The 21,507-nt window shown below is 45.1% G+C and overlaps 1 protein-coding gene across 3 annotated transcripts in view; it reads right to left on the reverse strand.

Moving 5' to 3' along the window:
* Positions 1-21,507, reverse strand: part of LOC121009127 (cytochrome P450 2F2-like) — a 168,362-nt gene that overhangs the window by 14,894 nt on the left and 131,961 nt on the right. For all 3 annotated transcript variants that reach the window (XM_040442003.1, XM_040442004.1, XM_040442002.1), the window contains 4 exons: positions 10,019-10,168; positions 9,055-9,215; positions 7,422-7,598; positions 6,411-6,552 (listed from right to left, as the gene is read on the reverse strand). In XM_040442003.1, coding sequence (XP_040297937.1) covers positions 6,411-6,552; positions 7,422-7,598; positions 9,055-9,215; positions 10,019-10,168 — 630 coding nt within the window. The remainder of the gene's footprint in view (positions 1-6,410; positions 6,553-7,421; positions 7,599-9,054; positions 9,216-10,018; positions 10,169-21,507) is intronic.

Genomic DNA, 21,507 nt, shown 5'->3' on the forward strand with positions numbered 1-21,507 from the left:
AAGGTTGAGAACCACTGCTTTAGAGGGTAGAGTCCTGACCAAGTTTTCACCTCCAGTAGAAGAGGAGATAATCCCAATTAAGACTGTGCCCCGTCTTGCCCTGGGCCCCATAGCATTCACATGGTAGTTACGCTCCTGCCAGCGGTGTTATCCCAAGACATGCTTTGGAATACTTGTGACAGATCCATCTGTATAGACCTATATTGCTGGTTCGTCTGTTTGCCTTAATTTCGCTGGATTTCCTGCCTGTATGCCCCTGTTCGTGTGTTTCCCCAAATACCGATTGGAACTACTGAACGGACGGCCACCCAGGAGAAGAGTGTGCTGCTAGTTAACCCAAATGGCCTCATTGTTCACAAAGGACTTAAACTAACTTTAACTCCTGCTCTAATGCGTGCCATTTTAGGATGTTAAATGTCTGTGTATTGAAAAGGGTTGTGACATTGTATGTTTAAATGGTGATGTCTGTTCTGTTGTCCCCACATGTGTATTGTGGTTTCCCTCTGTCTTGAGAGATAATGGGATTACTCCTCGGGTCTCCAGGGCAGAGAGGAGGAGACCATGATGCATTGTGGGGGATGTATTGTCTCTGTAGTGCTGCATGTCTGTCCTGTGTCAGTCTCCATTCTGGTCCCCTAGGGGCGTGTCCACCAGATGGAGACCTGCATAAATACGGGTGGGTAGCCCTCAATAAAATTGATTCCTGTTTGACTTTCAAGACGGAGCTTGGTCTCGTTTGTGGAGGGATTTATTATTGGGACAGCGCTTTCGTATATTGCTAGATGTGGAAGGAGTTCGACTGAATTGCTGATCGGGAGTTGCCACTTCGTATGCTCCATTCGGGAGTTTGACGATCGGCTGGATTAAAAACTGCATTTATGGAGAAAGGGGCTTATTCACTAAACGGCGGCTTCATCTACCTGGCGGTAAGTGTCGTAACAATTGGTGGCAAGCAACGGGATGAATCCCACCGCCCAGAAGGCCAGCTACAAATCCCAGGGTGGAAATGCAGTATGAGGAATTAAGGCGTGCTACCCTTAAAGATATATTGGAACGCAGAGGACGATCAGCGACTAATCTCAAGAAGAGAGAGATTATTTCTATATTATTGGAGATGGATGCAGCACAGGGAACGGAGAAAGCTAATGTGCCTGGCATACTGGATTTAACACCCGAGGAGGTACAATTTAACCGGGCAGTCCAGATAAGGCTGGCACACTTTGGCCCCAACCCTGCAGCAGATATTGTGATCCAGGTGCAAGCAGCAGTAGCAGCACAACAGGCGCTCCAGGGAAGAGGAGCTGCAGCAGCAGAGGTACCCCATAATAATAATGGAAGGAGAAAGGTACCTTTTGCTGCATTTAGACATTTTGTGGAAACGGAGGGAGAGATTGACGGGTTCCTGGCCGATTTTGAAAGGCAGTGTGCCTTACACCAGGTACCCACAGAGGAATGGGTCACTATCCTCTCTGGGAAATTATCCGGCCGGGCCAGTGAGGCTTTTCGGGCCATCCCAGAGGAAGAACTTACAAGTTACCGGGCAGTAAAAGATGCCCTTTTGGCCAGATACGCTGTCACCCCTGAGGCGTACCGGCGGCGATTCCGGGACACTAACAAGCAGGCTGGCAATTCTTATGTGGAGTGGGCATGCAGGGTACACCGCACCACAGCCCACTGGATGGCAGGGTGTCAAGCGGTAACTGGGGAAGAGGTGCTGCAAGTATTTTTGTTGGAGCACTGCTTTGATCGGTTACCTGCAGGAGTCACAGAGTGGGTTAGGGACCGCAAACCCGCTACCTTACCTGAAGCTGCTCGTCTGGCCGATAAATACACAGATGCACGAAGGCTAGACCAGACAGCAGCCAAGGTCCCTACCAGAGTGGAGTACAAACCGGCAGCACCTCCAACCACTACTGTGTATCACCCCCCAGCGCAACGCACCCCCACAATACCACCAGCGAACAATTATGTTCAGCCAGCTCAGTTCAACGCCCGGGATTACTCTCAGCCTATCCGGTGCTATGGGTGCAAACAGTTGGGGCACAAGAGACCGGAGTGCCCATTGAACAATACCAACCAAGCGCAGTCATGGAGAAAACCAGCCGGCGGACATCAGCAGCCACCCCAGTCTTCCGCTCACTGTCTTGAGCAGGAGGAATTTTGGGGTATACTACATGAGGCGGATCCAGTACAAGCAGCCCAGCAGGATAACCGGCAGCAACACAGGCAGACCGTTAGACTAAATGGCAAAGTGGTCACTGGTCTGAGAGACACCGGAGCCACTATGACCCTGCTCCAAAAGAACCTTGTTTCGGAACACCAACACACTGGAAATACTGTGGCAGTGAGGGTATCAGGAGGCGCCGTGTTCCGTCTACCTGTTGCCCGGGTTCATTTGGATTGGGGAGTGGGCTCTGGACATGTGAATGTGGGGGTTATGAAAGACTTGCCTGCTGATGTCTTGCTCGGGAATGACCTGGCCCTTTTGGTTTCTGCTTATGCTCCAATGGGACCTGCTGATGTCAACCCAGTGACTACCCGGGCCCAGACCCGTGCTGCTGGAACCAGCCCACCTGCTGCTGAGACCCAGGTAAGACCCGATTCCCCGACTGATACCCTAGGAAAGACCTTTGCTAGCTGGGATTCCCCAGAGGAGTTTGGGAGGGAAACTCAGGCAGATCCGACTCTCCAGAAGTATAGAGACAGAGCAGATACTGGAGAGGTAGGAGTAGATGGGGAGCGGTATGAATGGGTGGGGGACAGGTAATATAGGATCCCAAAACCGTCCCAGAAAAGTGTTGCCCATCCGCCGAATCGACAGCTGGTGGTGCCCGCAAAATACCGGCAGGAGATTCTGCGGATAGGGCATGATGTTCCATTAGCCGGACATCTAGGGTCCCGCCGCACAGCCTATAGGATCATGCAGAACTTCTTTTGGCCAAATTTTAATCAGGCTGTGGGGATATATTGTAGTACGTGTGACACTTGTCAACGGGTAGGAAAGCGGGGGGACCACCCAAGAGCTAGGCTTATGTCTATGCCTATCATTGGGGAGCCTTTTGCCCGCATAGCCGTTGACATTGTGGGTCCACTGGCCAGGGCTAGTCCATCCGGTAAGAAGTATATTCTCACCGTGGTGGACTATGCCACTCGCTATCCAGAGGCAGTAGCGCTGTCTAATATAGAGGCAGAGACAGTTGCTGATGCCCTGGTTAGAATTTTTACTAGGGTCGGGTTCCCTAAGGAGATTCTCTCTGACCAGGGAACCCAATTTACCGCTGTGCTCACCCAGCAACTGTGGAGGGTGTGCGGCATTAAACCGATACTTAGTTCCCCGTACCATCCACAGACTAACGGCCTCTGCGAGCGATTTAACGGCACCCTCAAACAGATGTTGAGGACCTTTTCTGACACTTGCAGAGACTGGGAGCGATTCCTGCCTCATCTGTTGTTTTCTTACAGAGAGGTGCCCCAGGAATCTACTGGGTTCTCCCCCTTTGAGTTGCTCTATGGGAGGAGGGTCCGCGGACCCCTAGATCTCATTAGAGGCCACTGGGAGGGGGAGACAGAGCAGGAAGGGACCCCATAGTACCGTATGTCCTGAAACTCCGGGACTGCATGGAGAAACTGTCCCTGATGGTAAGAGAGAATCTCCAGGTGGCCCAGGGGAGACAGAAGAGATGGTACGATCGGGGTGCCCGGCAGCGAGTCTTCCAGGTTGGGCAGAAAGTGCTAGTGCTCAAACCTGTGAAGGCGAACAAGATGCAAGCATCTTGGCAGGGCCCGTATAAGGTGGTAGCTCAGGTGTGTGATACTACCTACCTCATAGCCAGCTGTTCAGATGAGAGGATCCAGCGATCCTTTCATGTGAACATGCTAAAGGCGTATCAGGAGAGACTGGAGGATGTCACTGCAGTATGTGCCCCTGCTGCAGACGATACAGAGAGTTTACCCTTACCCGATTTGTTAGAGAGGGACTCCCAGACTGACCTTACTAGTCTTGTACAGCTAGGGGATAGATTAAGCCCCACAGAGAAGGGACAGGCAAGACAGCTTCTGTGGGAGAAGCAGGCGACGTTCTCCCAAGAGCCTGGCTACACTATCCTAACTGTACATAAGGTAGAGACCCCTGGACAGAACCCCCTGCGACAGCCCCCTTACCGTATCCCTGAAGCAGTCCGAGAAGGAATGCGGAAGGAGATACAGGAGATGACCCAGCTTGGGGTCATCGAACACTCCGATAGTCCTTGGGCTTCGCCTGTAGTCCTGGTGCCTAAGAAAGATGGGACCACGCGGTTCTGTGTAGACTACAGGGGGCTCAACGAGCGGACCACCACTGACGCCTACCCGATGCCCCGGGTAGACGAATTATTAGATTGTATTGCCAGGGGACGCTATCTGACCACCATAGACCTGTATAAAGGCTATTGGCAGATTCCCCTGGCCGAGGATGTTATCCCCAAGTCAGCCTTCGTCACCCCATTTGGCTTGTACCAATTTAAGGTCATGCCATTTGGGATGAAGAATGCCCCGGCTACCTTTCAGCGTATGGTGGATAGACTTCTCGATGGATTCCAGGAATTTGCATGTGCATACCTGGATGACATTGCGATCTACAGTGGGTCCTGGGAGGAACACCTAGTACATGTAGGGGTAGTTTTGGACAAAATTCGGGCTGCTGGCCTGACATTGAAGCCAGAGAAGTGCCATCTAGGCATGGCTGAAGTGCAATACCTGGGTCACAGAGTGGGGTGTGGGAGCCAGAGACCGGAGCCGGCTAAGATAGAGGCAGTAGCTAACTGGCCCACACCTGTCACTAAGACCCAGGTGTTAGCCTTCCTAGGGACGGCAGGGTATTACAGACGCTTTGTCCCAGACTACAGCACTATTGCAAAGCCCCTGACTGACCTGACTAAGAAAAATCTCCCTAAGCATGTCCTGTGGTCTCCTGCTTGTGAAGCTGCGTTTCAAGCACTCAAACAGGCTCTTGTAAATGCCCCTGTCCTGGCTGCCCCAGTCCCTAACAAACGTTTTCTCGTCCATACAGATGCTTCCATGTATGGACTGGGGGCTGTGCTGAGCCAGGTCGGGGAAGAAGGAGGAGAGCACCCTGTCGCATATCTCAGTAGAAAGCTGTTACCCCGAGAAGTGAGTTATGCGGCAGTGGAGAAGGAATGCTTGGCCCTGGTCTGGGCATTGAAAAAGTTAAGCCCTTATTTGTATGGACAGGAATTTTCCCTTGTGACGGACCACAATCCCCTTGTCTGGCTTAACCGGGTCTCAGGAGACAATGGTAGACTGCTGCGGTGGAGTTTAGCTTTACAACAGTATAACTTCACCATCAGCTACCGACCCGGTAAGCAGAATGGGAATGCAGATGGATTGTCCCGGCAAACCGACGTTCTTGCTACCTCCTAGTCCGGTCATCCCCAAGTTGACCCGCTAAAGGGTCAAGCCGGGTCTGCCGGAGTGTCCCACAAGGGGGAAGCCGTGTGACAGATGCATCTGTATAGACCTATATTGCTGGTTCGTCTGTTTGCCTTAATTTTGCTGGATTTCCTGCCCGTATGCCCCTGTTCATGTGTTTCCCCAAATACCGATTGGAACTACTGAACTACTGAACGGACGGCCACCCAGGAGAAGAGTGTGCTGCTAGTTAACCCAAATGGCCTCATTGTTCACAAAGGACTTAAACTAACTTGAACTCCTGCTCTAATGCGTGCCATTTTGGGATGTTAAATGTCTGTGTATTGAAAAGGGTTGTGACATTGTATGTTTAAATGGTGATGTCTGTTCTGTTGTCCCCACATGTGTATTGTGGTTTCCCTCTGTCTTGAGAGATAATGGGATTACTCCTCGGGTCTCCAGGGCAGAGAGGAGGAGACCATGATGCATTGTGGGGGATGTATTGTCTCTGTAGTGCTGCATGTCTGTCCTGTGTCAGTCTCCATTCTGGTCCCCTAGGGGCGTGTCCACCAGATGGAGACCTGCATAAATACGGGTGGGTAGCCCTCAATAAAATTGATTCCTGTTTGACTTTCAAGACGGAGCTTGGTCTCGTTTGTGGAGGGATTTATTATTGGGACAGCGCTTTCGTATATTGCTAGCTGTGGAAGGAGTTCGACTGAATTGCTGATCGGGAGTTGCCACTTCGTATGCTCCATTCGGGAGTTTGACGATCGGCTGGATTAAAAACTGCATTTCTGGAGAAAGGGGCTTATTCATCTACCTGGCGGTGAGTGTCGTAACAATACTTTTTTCGACATATTGTTTGCCAATGGATCAAACATCAATTTCCTCTCGCACTCTGATTATATAATAATACAGTATATAATAATATAATAATAATAATATGCAGCATATAATATAATGTAATATATAATAAAATAATATATACGTTCTGAGTTCACCTGCTATCTCTGGATATTTCATGAGGATCAGGATTCCATATCGCAGAGTAGTACTGACAGTCTCTGTTCCACCGAAGAGGAGATTTTGAATGGTCCTTGGTAAACTTTTCATATAGAAGGCACAGTCTGGGTTATCCATTTCCTAAGAATATAAAACTATTATTTTCCCTGCATCTCATAGAACTTCAGTTCAAAGCTAAAATTTGACTCTACGTGCATGGTATATAGTTATACATATGAAACATGGAAACGTATAGTCAAAATACAGTATCTGGTGACCTGCTTAGGAATGATGGGATCTGCACAGGAGCAAATGCATGATTTTGACACAAAATTTTTGATCTTTTTACGTTTGGCGCTATACATTTACACAAGATATCTTCTGCATGTTTAGAATATTTTTCTGAATTCTATAGCGGATTCCTTATGATTAAGGAGGTTGTCTGAGATTTTAATATTGATGCCATCTGGACAACTGTTTTTGGTTAATCATTTTACTGATCTCACCCACAAAACCTTAGTTGGGTTCCATGATAAAGAGGATTTCTTGGCCTTCTTCACTAGGTTTATGGCAGCCTCTGTAATATCTACCAATAGAAGTCATACAGTTGAAAAGTGGGAATCATGACAACTCCAAGGATTTCCATCTAAAAGATTTTTGGGGATGAGAAATCTGTTCTAACAGTCTGGTGAAAGTTTTTCCTAAAGGGGTCATCTGCTGTGGAAATCCCTTAGTTAGAAGGTTTCCCCAGGTTGCTGATTACAGGGTGTCCAGCTGAGACCCCAGTAATCAGCTATAATCTTTGGGAGAAATTAAGCATGACAAAACGAACAGGCTACCCATGTAATATATGAATATATTGGGCCCTGAAGAAGGAGATCCACATTGATAAGTCAGAATTCCATAATAGGGTATTTGTAAATGAGCTTTCTAAACCAGACAACCATGACACAAATATGAACATATCCCACGTAACAGATTGTCTTGATTTAACAACTGGTTATTTTTACCTCCTTTATCTTGATGAGAAAGCAGTCTATGTAGTCTCGAGGATTTTTTGGATCAAGCGTCTTCTCATGATGCTTGATAAAATCTTCTGTGATGTCATAGATATCTTGGAAATATTTCTTAATTTTTTTATGTGGACCTGGCACATATTCCATAATATCTGGATACATGTTGTAGATCTAAGGCAGAAGAAAAGAAAATCCCATCTGTAAGTAAACATTCATTCCTTCATTGCTGCCTGTGTCTAGGGTCGAACGGGCACCCCTGAGGAAATGATTCTGAGGGCCCACTCTCTTTGGAAACAGGACTTAAACACATTCGCTTTTTTCATCATTGCACATTCAGGACTTATTTTTAGAGATGAACGAAGTTTTAAAAAACTCAATTCGGCAGCTTTCCCGAACATTGTTAAGAAATTCAATTTGCTACAAATTACTTCATCACGAATCGTTTTTCGTTGTATGGAGCGGGTGCAGTGTTGGGGAACATCGATAATGCCAACCTCGTCATTTAACCGATCAGATGCAGCGTTCAACGCTGATCGTGGCATCTGAGACTCACAGGGATTAATCCGGTGTTAAAAAAAAACTTTTATACTCACCTCATCCATTTGATCGTGGAGAGGTCGTCCGCTCCCGTCTTGATTGAAGAAAACCCACCAAAGGTGAGCGTGATGATGTCACCACGTGATCGTGATCACGCTTGCCATGTGTGGTCCACTTGATTCATTACCACAAAGCGCAAGGAAATTTGGCTTCATGCTGAATCAAATTTTTCCTGGAATGCAGATCGAAGTCCACCTCGGATAATTTTATTCGCTCAACACTACTTATTATCAATAAGCTACTGGTTCCCTGGTCGGCTCAAAATGAGATTGCCCTCTGAGAGTTAGACCTCTTACTGGCCCTGCTTTTTATAGGGGTCCATTATTGTGTCAAAACTTGGGCCTGCCAGATTATTCTCTGGTGGGCCAGTCCAACTTTGCCTGTGTCATAATGCATCTTAAAGGTGTTCTCTCAACATGTAGCCCTTCTCCATCTATGTTCGTAGAGCATATGGATGTCACAGAGAGGGATCTCAGAACAAAGGGCCTCTCTGGTAGCCACGATGCCTCCATGCGGCCGCTGCAGTGGAAATGTGCGTCTTCCCCAGCTGATTTCAAGGGGGTTAGGAAGAAGATGTCTTCTCTTTAAAATGGGGTTATCTTTTATGACACTTGTGTCAATTGTGGAGAATCAAGGGTGATACGTGCCATTGGTTCAGAACATGTGGTTACTATGGGGGCCTTAAACATATGGGTCTGATTCTAGGATGCTCTTGTTTCCATGTTAATATGTGTTAAGAACCTGAATAAGGATGTGGTCTCCAGGTGCAGAAATATTTAAAAACCAAGTGGAAACTTTCAAGGTGGTACCAGAATTGCCGGTTGCTAGAAATGTTGTGTTGTTAAAGGGGTTTCCAGCTTTTCCATATTAATTAATGAATTGATGAATAAAGATGTTGATAATATTCAAATTATTATTGCTGTAGCTTGTTTCACTTATATGTCGGATGGATGCCAAATTATAAGGGCCACCGGAATGTACAGGTGCCCGAGGATCAGAACTTTATTGTAGATAAACTTTTTATACTCACAGTCCCCCACATGCTGCTCATGATACTGAAGTTGTTAAAGATACTGTCAGTTATTGCTTTCAGTCTCTTGTCATTGTAGTCAAAGCGATTCCCATAGATTATGGAGCAGATCACATTGGAGACTGAATGAGCCAGGTATGAGGTAAGGCTCACTGGAGATCCTAATTGATAATGAAAAAGAGACAGTACGGATGTTAGACATAAGTTAAGTTGACTTTTTGGTTATAGAATAAATAATACATAACACTCCCCTATCACTGCTTCATGGACATAACAGGAAATAAGGAAGAGCTGCATGGACATGGTCATGTGACCGCAGCCCAGAACGGGAGATAGGAGCAATAAAGGTAAAAGAAATACATTACAAAATTACCGCTACCTTCGTAAATGATTACAACCCCTTTAAAGAGTATCAGCCTCCAGAAGAATACTAGCATCTCTATAGTGCCCTGCAGGAGACAGCTCAGCTGAAACTATTGTACCCTTGGAACTGTACCCACACCTGACATTTTGGTTATCTTTTTAAAATGCAGGCTCTATTCAAATGACAGTACTTTCTAGCCTCATTGGCAGAGAGACACCACTTGACAAAATTTATGGGAGTAACCATTTCTTTGTACATAAGGGCTCATGCACACAAATGTTTTTTTTTGGCCGGATCCGATCTGCATTTTTTACGGGTCAGATGCAGACCCTTTTATTTCAATGGAGCGGCAAAAAATGCTGTTTGTCCATTCCATGGCATCTGCAAAAATATAGACCACATCCTATTCTTGTCCGCATTAAGGACAAGGATAGGACTGTTCTATTATGGGCCAGACATTCCGTTCAGAAAAATGTGGAACGCACACAGTCGGTATCCGTGTTTTGCGGATCTTCAATTTACGGACTGCAAAACAGGCTATGGTTGTATGTATGAGCCCTAATAGTGTAGCAAACATTCAAAATGTTCATATGGCCTTACCCTTTGTTTCCTTAAACTCTTTGATGAGGAAATGTGCCTCCTCCAGGATCCTCTCTTCTATGCTCCTTTTCCCCATACCAAAGTTTCTCAATGTCAGTATTGCAAAGCGCCGGCGAATCTTCGTTCTTTCCCCATTAGAAAATCCTATGTCTATGATGGTGACAGACAATAATCAAAGAGAAACTCCAACAGACCCGAGACCATACTCATACCCACATAGCCTCAGCAATATTATAAGTATTTCTACATTTCCCCACTGACATCTGTGAATAGCTCTATCCAGCTTCTATCCACCATCTTGACTATAGAAAACACTGAGGGAGATTTACCAATCTAAATGTGAATTGTCTTAATTTGCATAAAATAATGAAGGTTTAGAATGTGTTTTAGTTAGTTCACCTCACTTGACAGTTTTGAAAACTGTCTTGAAAAGGAGAAGACTTCAAGGGGTTTTCCCAGAACATTGATATTGATGGCCTATCCTCAGGATAGGTCATCATCATCAGATTATGGTGGGCCAACACCTGGTACTCCAAATGATCAGCTGTTTGGGCAGCACCTGGTCAACTGTACAGTGGACAGAACCAGAAGCACAAGATTCTGTCCACAGTATAGTGGCCGTACCGTAGTACTGCAGCTCGGCTCCCATTCAAGAGCTGCAGTATGCCAGTATTGGAAATAGTAGAGTGGACAAAGACTTCTGTTCGCTGTATAGTTTCTGGTGCCAGTGACTGTCTGAACAGCTGTTCGGTGGAGTGCAGCGAATCGGATTCCCACTGCTCTGATATTGATTATTTATCCTGATGATAGATCATCAATGTCCTGTAAAAACACATTTAAAACTGGCAAATTGCACCAAAATTTTGGAGCAATTTTTTTTCTAAAGCCAACTAAGCGCAGGCTTAAAAAAAGGGTAACGTGTCTAATATGTCTAGCAAGACACACCAAATGTATCACAGTGTGATGAACTGTAGTAAATTTGCCACATCTGTCTGACTGGTTTAGCATTAAGATTTTTAAATTTAAAGAGGTTGTCCTACTTATTTAAAGGAAATATGTCACCAAAAATGTTATGCTAGTTTATACCAGATAGCAACACATTTCCTTTTTTGCTGATCTGTTTTTATTTTCTATTTTTATTACAGATTTGTTTACTCTATTTCCTGAACATGATTATGTTGGCGGCCATCTTGCCTGAGCTGGTCTTAACAGCATTTATAGAGAATTATGAAAATTGCTTTACTGCAGCCCCATGACACAATTGTCTGGAGCTGATCTTATTGACTTCTATGGGAGAAAGAGTTGCTCTGTGACCTGTGCAGAGGTCTTTGTACAAGGAAAGAATGGATAAGCTTTGACAGTTACCTACTGTGAATGGAGGATCCTGTCGTATCTATACACAGAGGTGATATCATTACAGGCAGGATTATAATGACAGATAAGCAGATAACTGCAGTAATGTGATCTGTACAGACCAAGAAGTGGTGCCTATTATTAGGCTTAGTGGCTGGTGGGAAAACTGAAGGATTTTATGGTTTTTGTTTAGATATAATTATTGACATGGAAAATAAAAAATAACATCACCAAAACTTCTTTATAAATATGTTAAACATAAAAACGTGATTTCAACAATATGCCATTTTCTGATGACACATTCCCATAATTCCCATAACAAGCCCAAAGCTATTAAATGTGGTAAAAAAAAAAATTTAAGCCATCCTCTTTAGTCAATACCGTGTCATTTCCAGCATGCAGCTCCAGTCCTCCCCACTTTGGTTCTGTTTACTTGGCTGCATCGACCATGTACTGTATATTCCACCTGACTGCTGCAGCCGATCAATGGTCTCAGTGGTCTTGCAGATGTGGTCTTGCTGATATATGGATAAGCAAACAATACCCAGTGGGAAGGACCAGAGTGGCGAGACCAGAGAGGGATTAACTGCTGGATTTAGCTTCATTTAGCAGCTTTGGACTTGTTTTTAAATAAATCTTTCAAGACCATAACAATAAATCTGCCTTGCTGTCTGCCAACAGTAGCTCCGGTAACTACATAACCCATGATCAGTGAGGTGGGGGCAGATAATGCTACTGCTACGGGGCCATGGAGAGATGGGGAAACACCACTCAACTCCATCTGCTTCCCCACATAAAGAAATTTAAAATAAAATCCTGAAGACACCACTAGGGGGAGCTCAGTGCATAGAGCTTTTACAGCTCAATGGAAAGTTCAATGGTAATTGTTTAAATTCATATACCATTAACTCCCCTTGTGGTGGTTGCAAATAGTCAGTTTTATAGTATACATGAGGGGAAGCAGATGATTTGTGCATATTTATGAATCACCTGTTCCACTGTTTATTATCAAAATATTCCTCCCAAGAATTAAAGGAAATTAGTAAATTTGTGAGAAATTTGTGAGAAATTTTAATGAGGGGGAAGCCCACAATAAATTTTGCTCATGATGTTGTTTTTCAGATCACACATCAGATACATCACATTACATGAGAACACTGGCGTCGCTACATTGCCCCCCCTAGGTTATTCCTTGCCCCCCCGGGTGCCCCCCAGCTGATTCCCCAAGGCAGCTGTGCTGCCTCTTGAGCCCCAATGGCCGGAGAATACTAATGAGCGCTTCCATTTTGAAAGCGCTCATTAGTACCGAAGGACTAGGAAGCGGTGAATGCTATGTACTTACCGCTTCCTGGTCCTTGGCTGTGCAGGGCTGTGCACAGCGCGAGGGCGCACTGTGGCCTCACGCTGTGTGCGCCAGTTCAGACCACAGCCGACGGAGGAGGAGGAAAATTGTGGGCGGCGAGGAGTGGCGGAGTCCAGAAGCAGGAGAGGTAAGTGTTTTTTTATTTTATAAAAAATGAGGCTGCTGGGGGCATAATGGGGGCTAATGAGAGGCATAATGGGGGCTAATGAGGCATATGGGGGCTAATGAGGCATATGAGGGATCATGAGGCATATGGGGGATCATGAGGGCTAATGAGGCATAAGGGCTGATAATGGGGGTTAATGAGGCATAAGGGCTGATATGGGGACTAATGAGGCATATGGGGCTAATGAGGCATATGGGAGCTAATGAGGCATATGGGGGCTAATGAGGCATAAGGGGTTAATGAGGCATAAGGGCTGATATGGGGGCTAATGAGAGGCATAATGGGGGCTAATGAGGCTTTTGGGAGCTAATGAGGCATAAGGGCTGATAATGGGGGCTAATGAGGCATAAGGGCTTATAATGGGGGCTAATGAGGCATAAGGGCTGATATGGGGGCTATTGAGAGGCATAATAATAGTGTCATCCACAGATCCCCCATAACAGTGTCATCCACAGATCCCCCATAACAGTGCACCTGCGCACTGAGGAGAGACAGAAAGAAGGGGAAAGAATCCGCGGAAGCAAGCAGAGGAGGGCACAGCAGACGACTGAATGGCTTCTTTTGTAAGTAAATTGTTTTATTATAAATGTATCCCTGTATACACTGCGTGCAGAATTATTAGGCAAATGAGTATTTTGACCACATCATCCTCTTTATGCATGTTGTCTTACTCCAAGCTGTATAGGCTCGAAAGCCTACTACCAATTAAGCATATTAGGTGATGTGCATCTCTGTAATGAGAAGGGGTGTGGTCTAATGACATCAACACCCTATATTAGGTGTGCATAATTATTAGGCAAAATGGGTCAAAAGAAGGACTTGACAGGCTCAGAAAAGTCAAAAATAGTGAGATATCTTGCAGAGGGATGCAGCACTCTTAAAATTGCAAAGCTTCTAAAGCGTGAAAATCGAACAATCAAGCGTTTCATTCAAAATAGTCAACAGGGTCGCAAGAAGCGTGTGGAAAAACCAAGGCGCAAAATAACTGCCCATGAACTGAGAAAAGTCAAGCGTGCAGCTGCCAAGATGCCACTTGCCACCAGTTTGGCCATATTTCAGAGCTGCAACATCACTGGAGTGCCCAAAAGCACAAGGTGTGCAATACTCAGAGACATGGCCAAGGTAAGAAAGGCTGAAAGACGACCACCACTGAACAAGACACACAAGCTGAAACGTCAAGACTGGGCCAAGAAATATCTCAAGACTTATTTTTCTAAGGTTTTATGGACTGATGAAATGAGAGTGAGTCTTGATGGGCCAGATGGATGGGCCCGTGGCTGGATTGGTAAAGGGCAGAGAGCTCCAGTCCGACTCAGACGCCAGCAAGGTGGAGGTGGAGTACTGGTTTGGGCTGGTATCATCAAAGATGAGCTTGTGGGGCCTTTTCGGGTTGAGGATGGAGTCAAGCTCAACTCCCAGTCCTACTGCCAGTTTCTGGAAGACACCTTCTTTAAGCAGTGGTACAGGAAGAAGTCTGCATCGTTCAAGAAAAACATGATTTTCATGCAGGACAATGCTCCATCACACGCGTCCAAGTACTCCACAGCGTGGCTGGCAAGAAAGGGTATAAAAGAAGAAAATCTAATGACATGGCCTCCTTGTTCACCTGATCTGAACCCCATTGAGAACCTGTGGTCCATCATCAAATGTGAGATTTACAAGGAGGGAAAACAGTACACCTCTCTGAACAGTGTCTGGGAGGCTGTGGTTGCTGCTGCACGCAATGTTGATGGTGAACAGATCAAAACACTGACAGAATCCATGGATGGCAGGCTTTTGAGTGTCCTTGCAAAGAAAGGTGGCTATATTGGTCACTGATTTGTTTTTGTTTTGTTTTTGAATGTATATTTGTGAATGTTGAGATGTTATATTGGTTTCACTGGTAAAAATAAATAATTGAAATGGGTATATATTAGTTTTTTGTTAAGTTGCCTAATAATTATGCACAGTAATAGTCACCTGCACACACAGATATCCCCCTAAAATAGCTAAAACTAAAAACAAACTAAAAACTACTTCCAAAAATATTCAGCTTTGATATTAATGAGTTTTTTGGGTTCATTGAGAACATGGTTGTTGTTCAATAATAAAATTAATCCTCAAAAATACAACTTGCCTAATAATTCTGCACTCCCTGTACTGCAATACTCTCGTATTTTGTAACCTTATTTATATATACTTATTTCGTTTTATTAGTAGTATGATTAAGTGGTAAAAATTATTAGTGCCCCCCCATTTTTGACTGTGGTATCTTTGTGCCCCCCCCTATATATTGTTCCTAGAGTCGCCACTGCACGAGAAGCTATAGTTATACAATGCATTCAGGAAGTCTTCATATCCTTTTACCTTTTTCACATTTTATTATGTTGCGGACTTGTACTATACTAAAGAATGAAAAAAAAAAGTTTTCCTCCATCAATATGCACTCAGTTTCCCAACGTGAGAAAGTGAAAACCAAATTTTAGAAATTTTTGGAAATGTATTAAAAAGGAAAAACTAAGGGGAAGTGGATCGCCAGAGTTATGTAGAGGCGCCGGCCTCTACACAACTTCAGAGCATCCGGCGCTACTTGTAAATGTAAGACAGCTTCCTTGCTGTCTTTAGACCATTTTCTATGCCTAAACCAGATGTAGCAAATGATATATGAGACAAGCCTGCTGGCCCGTACCCTTCCCCGCCCATGCCACACACACTTTTTTTAAACCTAGTGTGAGCGGGAAAGAAATCGCAGATTCTGCTGCACCATGGCATGTGACAGAATCTGCGTGGCAGAATTTTGCATGGACATGTATTCAGACCCTTTCCTATGGCAATTGCAATTTAGCTCTGAGGCCTCCCATTTCTGTTGATCATCTTTGAGACGTTTCTACACCTTGATTAAAGCCCACCTATGGTAAATTCAGTTGATTGGAAAGACACATCACTGTCTATATAAGGTCTCACAGCTGGCAATGCATATCAGAGCAAAAGTCAAGCCATGAGGAGGAAAGGACTGCCTGTAGAGCTCAGACACAGGATTGTGTGGAGACACAGATCTGGAAAAGGATAATACAAAATAATTCTGCTGCACTGAATGTTCCCAAGAGCACAGTGGCCTCCATACTTCTTTAATGGAAGATGTCTGGAAAAACCAGGACTCTTCCTAGAGCTGGCCACCCACCCAAACAAAAAGGTCCTTGATAAGAGAGGTGACCAAGAACCCAGTGGTCACTCTGGCTGAGCTCAAAAGATCATGTATGCAGATTGGGGACTCTTCGAGAAGGTCAACCATCACTGTAGCATTTCACCAATCTGGGCTTTATGTGGTCAGAAAAAGCCTCTCCTCAGTAAAAGACAAATGAAAGTCCGTCTGTGGATTACAAAGAAGCACCTAAAGAACTCTCAGCGTGTGAGAAATAAGATTCTTTGGCCTGATGAAACCAAGATTGAACTTTTTAGCCTCATTTCTAGGTGTCATATCTTGAAGAAACCAGGTATTGTTCATCACCTGCTGAATACCATCCCTACAGCGAAGCAAGATGGTGGCAGCATTATGTTGTGGAAGTGTTTTTCAGTTACTGGGACAGGGACACTGGTCAGGGTTGAGGGAAAGCTGAATGGAGCAAAGCACAGAGATATGCTTAATGAAAACTTGATCCAGAGTTCTCTGGACCTTAGACTGGGCTGAAGGTTTACCTTCTAACAAGGCAATAACCCTAAGCACACAGCTAAGAAAACACAGGAATGGTTTAGCCAGAGTGTTGACTTGAACCCAATCAAACATCTCTGGAGAGACCTGAAAATAGCTGTCCACCGATGGTCCCCATCCAACCTGACCAAGCTTGAGAGGAACTGCAGAGAAAAATGGCTGAAAGAAATGATTCAACTAAATAGTGCTTAAAGGGAATGCATACTTCTTTCTAAGCAAGATTTTCGATTTTCCATTTCAATAAAGTAATAAAGATGTATAGCATTCTGTTTTTACTTTGTCATTATGGGGTTTTAAGTGCCGAATGATAGGGGGGAAACTTGAATGTTTTTAATTTTAGCACAAGGCTACAACTTAAGGCCTCTTTCACACGACCGTTGTGTGCACCCGTGGCCGTTGTGCCGTTTTCCGTTTTTTTTCGCGGACCCCATGACTTTCAATGGGTCCGTGGAAAAAACGGAAAATGCACCGTTTTGCAGCCGCATCCGAGATCCGTATTTCCTGGCCGTGAAAAAAATATGACCTGTCCTATTTTTTTCACGGCCAACGGTTCACGGACCCATTCAAGTCAATGGGTCCGTGAAAGAACACGGATGCACACAAGATTGCATCCCTGTCCGTGATCCGTGGCCGTAGGTTACTTTTTATACAGACGGATCCGAAGATCCGTCTGCATAAAAGCTTTTTCATAGCTGAGTTTTCACTTCGTGAAAACTCAGAACCGACAGTATATTCTAACACAGAAGCGTTCCCATGGTGATGGGGACGCTTCTAGTTAGAATACACTACAAACTGTGTACAAGACTGCCCCCTGCTGCCTGGCAGCACCCGATCTCTTACAGGGGGCCGTGATCAGCACAATTAACCCCTTCAGGTGCGGCACCTGAATGGGTTAATTGTACTATCATATCCCCCTGTAAGAGATCAGGGCTGCCAGGCAGCAGGGGGCAGACCCTCCCCCTTCCCCAGTTTGAATATCATTGGTGGCCAGTGCGGCCCCCCCCCCCTCTATTGTAATAATAGGTTGGTGGCCAGTGTGGCCCCCCCCTCCCTCTATTGTAATTATTCATTGGTGGCACAGTGTGCGCCCCCCCCCTCCCTCCCTCTATTGTAATAAATCGTTGGTGGCACAGTGTGCGCCCCCCATCGGCCCCCCCTCCCTCTATAGCATTAAGAACATTGGTGGCCAGTGTGCGGCCTCCCATCTCCCCCCCCCCATCATTGGTGGCAGCGGAGTTCCGATCGGAGTCCCAGTTTAATCGCTGGGGCTCCGATCGGTAACCATGGCAACCAGGACGCTACTACAGTCCTTGTTGCCATGGTTACTTAGCAATAGTACAATAGTAGAAGATTCATACTTACCTGCTGCTGGCTGCTGCTGCGATGTTCGTGTCCGGCCGGGAGCTCCACCTACTGGTAAGTGACAGGGTCTGTGCGGCGCATTGCTAAATGAACTGTCACTTACTAGTAGGAGGAGCTCCCGGCCGGACACGAACATCGCAGCTCCCAGGTAAGTATGAATCTTTAACTATTGTACTATTGCTAGTAACCCGCTGCCACCAATGATCGGGGGGGGGGGGGGGGAGATGGGAGGCCGCACACTGGCCACCAATGTTCTTAATGCTATAGAGGGAGGGGGGGCCGATGGGGGGCGCACACTGTGCCACCAATGTTGTTAATGCTATAGAGGGAGGGGGGGCCGATGGGGGGCGCACACTGTGCCACCAATGTTGTTAATGCTATAGAGGGAGGGGGGGCCGATGGGGGGCGCACACTGTGCCACCAACGAATTATTACAATAGAGAGAGGAAGGGGGGGCCGCACTGGCCACCAATGATATTCAAACTGGGGAGGGGGGGGGGGTCTGCCCCCTGCTGCCTGGCAGCCCTGATCTCTTACAGGGGGATATGATAGTACAATTAACCCCTTCAGGTGCGGCACCTGAGGGGTTAATTGTGCTGATCACGGCCCCCTGTAAGAGATCGGATGCTGCTAGGCAGCAGGGGGCAGTCATGTACACAGTTTGTAGTATATTCTAACTAGAAGAGTCCCCATCACCATGGGAACGCCTCTGTGTTAGAATATACTGTCGGAAATGAGGTTTCACGATCTAACTCATATCCGACAGTATATTCTAACATAGAGGCGTTCCCATAGTGATGGGGACGCTTCAAGTTAAAATATACCATCGGATTGGAGAAAACTCCGATCCGATGGTATAAAAGGGACTCCAGACTTTACATTGAAAGTCAATGGGGACGGATCCGTTTGAAATGGCACCATATTGTGTCAACGTCAAACGGATCCGTCCCCATTGACTTGCATTGTAATTCAGGACGGATCCGTTTGGCTCCGCACGGCCAGACCAAAACTTTTTTTTCATGTCCGAGGATCCTCCAAAAATCAAGGAAGACCCACGGACGAAAAAACGGTCACGGATCACGGAAAAACGGGACCCCGTTTTGCGGACCGTGAAAATATACTGTCGTGTGCAATAAGCCTAAAGTGTAGAACAGTGAAAGTCTGAGGACTGTCTGAATGTATCGTATAACGTAGATAATTTCGCATTGTGAAGATGCTGCCGAGAAAAAGATGTGGGACCAAAGCACACGAATGTCTGCCGATTGTGCTCTGTGCAGCAGCATGCATTTCGCAGGCAGTGTAGGAAAGGGCAAGATGGAGGAGATTCAGTGACTACAGAAGAATTGGGTAGAGATTAATGGGAAGGAGTGTGGGACCCAACCTGTTGTGTATTATAATGTTTTAATCCTTGTTTTGTATTCATGTTTATTCCTGTTCTTATGCACAATGAATATATAATTGTACAATTATGGATTATGATTAAGATCACACAACAGCTTTAGCTTTGTATCTCACCTCTTATGCTCCTGAGATCTTCCTCACATTATTTTACCTTGAGTGATGAGAATATGGGAGTATGACAGTACTTTCCCACACTTGGGTATGTCTGTATGTTTTAGGGATGGGAAAAAAAGCTAGCTATGCACAAATGTCTCCAATACAATACAACATAATGCAACATGCAGTAGAAGAAGTATCTGATATTAAATTGGGCTGCCACAGTGCCAGAATCTAACAGTGTAAGGAATGGAAGCAGAAAGTACCGTACACCATGCAGTTTCAGGGGCTGGCATACAGAAGATCAGCTCTCATTCACTTGAATGGGACATGAGCTGCAATACCCCAGCATGGCCACTAAGCAGTGTACATAAATACAGTATGTGCTTCCAGCTCTGGACACATATAGTAAGTGGCAGCCTGGGAAGGCTGATTGGTGAGGGTGCTGGGTGTCAGACCTTCACCAATCTGATATTGATGACCTATCTGGAGGTCTTCTAGTTTAGTGCCTGGAGCATACTTTTGTTTAGTGCCTAGAGTTCTGATGTGCCCATCACATTGTGGACCTGTTCCCACCTGGCACATAATGGTATGTTGCTGGAACTACATAGTTCTCACAAGCTTACTGGGATTCTGAAAAAAATAATAATAATAATAATAAAACTAAAGAGAAAAAAAAGTTAAAAAAAATAAGTTTTGAAAATCAGGAAAAAAAAAAATCTAAGTAAAAAAACCCTCCCCAGATCAGTTTATTTTTCCTTTCAATGTTTTATTTTGTAAACCCCCCAAAATATGTATAACAGATTTCGCGGCATCCACAATGACCCACACAATGAACAGTTAAGATCCTAAAAAAGTACCAAAATGTTTGCGTATTCCATCTCCGAAAAATGCAGACTCGGAAAAGGGTAAGAGGCAGTATACACTGTAAGTAGATCAGAGAGTGGATAGGCAGAAATATTTAGGTTTATTACTCTAAAATGAGTAACTTTTCCAAGTAAAATACTATAGGAAGAGAAACTGTAGCAATATACTGCTACTCTGATAAAATGGGAAGTGGACCATTCTTAAGCACATGAGGTGCAATACCAGACAAAAGCCATTGACAAGAGTGGCACTGTTTCCAGAAAAATAAAGACTTTTTTTTTTTTATAAGGGTCACCTATACAGTAGGTGCAGTGACCTGGTGGTTCACTTCTAAAGTTATCAAATGGTTCACTGCTAAGAGGGTTAAAGATATAGTTCACTTGTAAAGCTGTTAACATGTTTTACTGTGATGCTAACTATGCACTGGTATAAGTGATTTATCTATGCACTATGTATCTTGAAAGCCTGTATATGGGTATGAAATGGTTAATTGGCAGTTTGAAGTTCTAGCTGCTGTGTGGTGGGATGGACCCACTTTTCTCCTGGCAATGGAGTTGTTGTTGTTGGCATAAAGCTGTGCATGATGTTGCTGATGTGTAAGTCAGACAAGCTGAAGCAGGAGAAAAGAATTCTTCAGCGAGAATGTAGAAAATAACGAGAACAGTGCATACCCTTTTGATGAGGTGCAGTGGATAATAGGGACGGATCCTCAAATAACATGAGTTCATTTTTTCATACTCTTCTTGGTCCTAATCTTTCTTGGTTAGCCCTCATCATCCTGGTCTTAGACTGTTCCTGTCACTCTTTGATGTCTCTGGTCTCTCTGCCTTTGTCTTAAAATGCTATTGTATATTATTGTAGTCTGGACCCTCTGTTGCCATACCCCTAATAATATCATTTTACCATGTCTTGGAAGATGTCACCTTGTTTTATGTCCGTAAATAATCTTCAATGAAGCTAGTGTGCTACCTATGGTTTAACCTTCTAGTATGCGATTATTAGCTATACCTTGAATAGAGGTATCTCCTCCTATGTGACCCTAAACTCTATCATGTAATTACTGTTTCTGCCATACCCATGATTAGAGATGGCCTTGCGGTTGGCCCAGCGGTCGTTTTGCGGCGAACTTTGCTCGTTTTCCGAACGGGCGAACATATGGCGATGTCCGCCGGCGCCATAATCTTTTACATTGG

Source organism: Bufo bufo, chromosome 8, assembly GCF_905171765.1.
Source record: "Bufo bufo chromosome 8, aBufBuf1.1, whole genome shotgun sequence".
NCBI classification, from domain to species: Eukaryota; Metazoa; Chordata; class Amphibia; order Anura; family Bufonidae; genus Bufo; species Bufo bufo.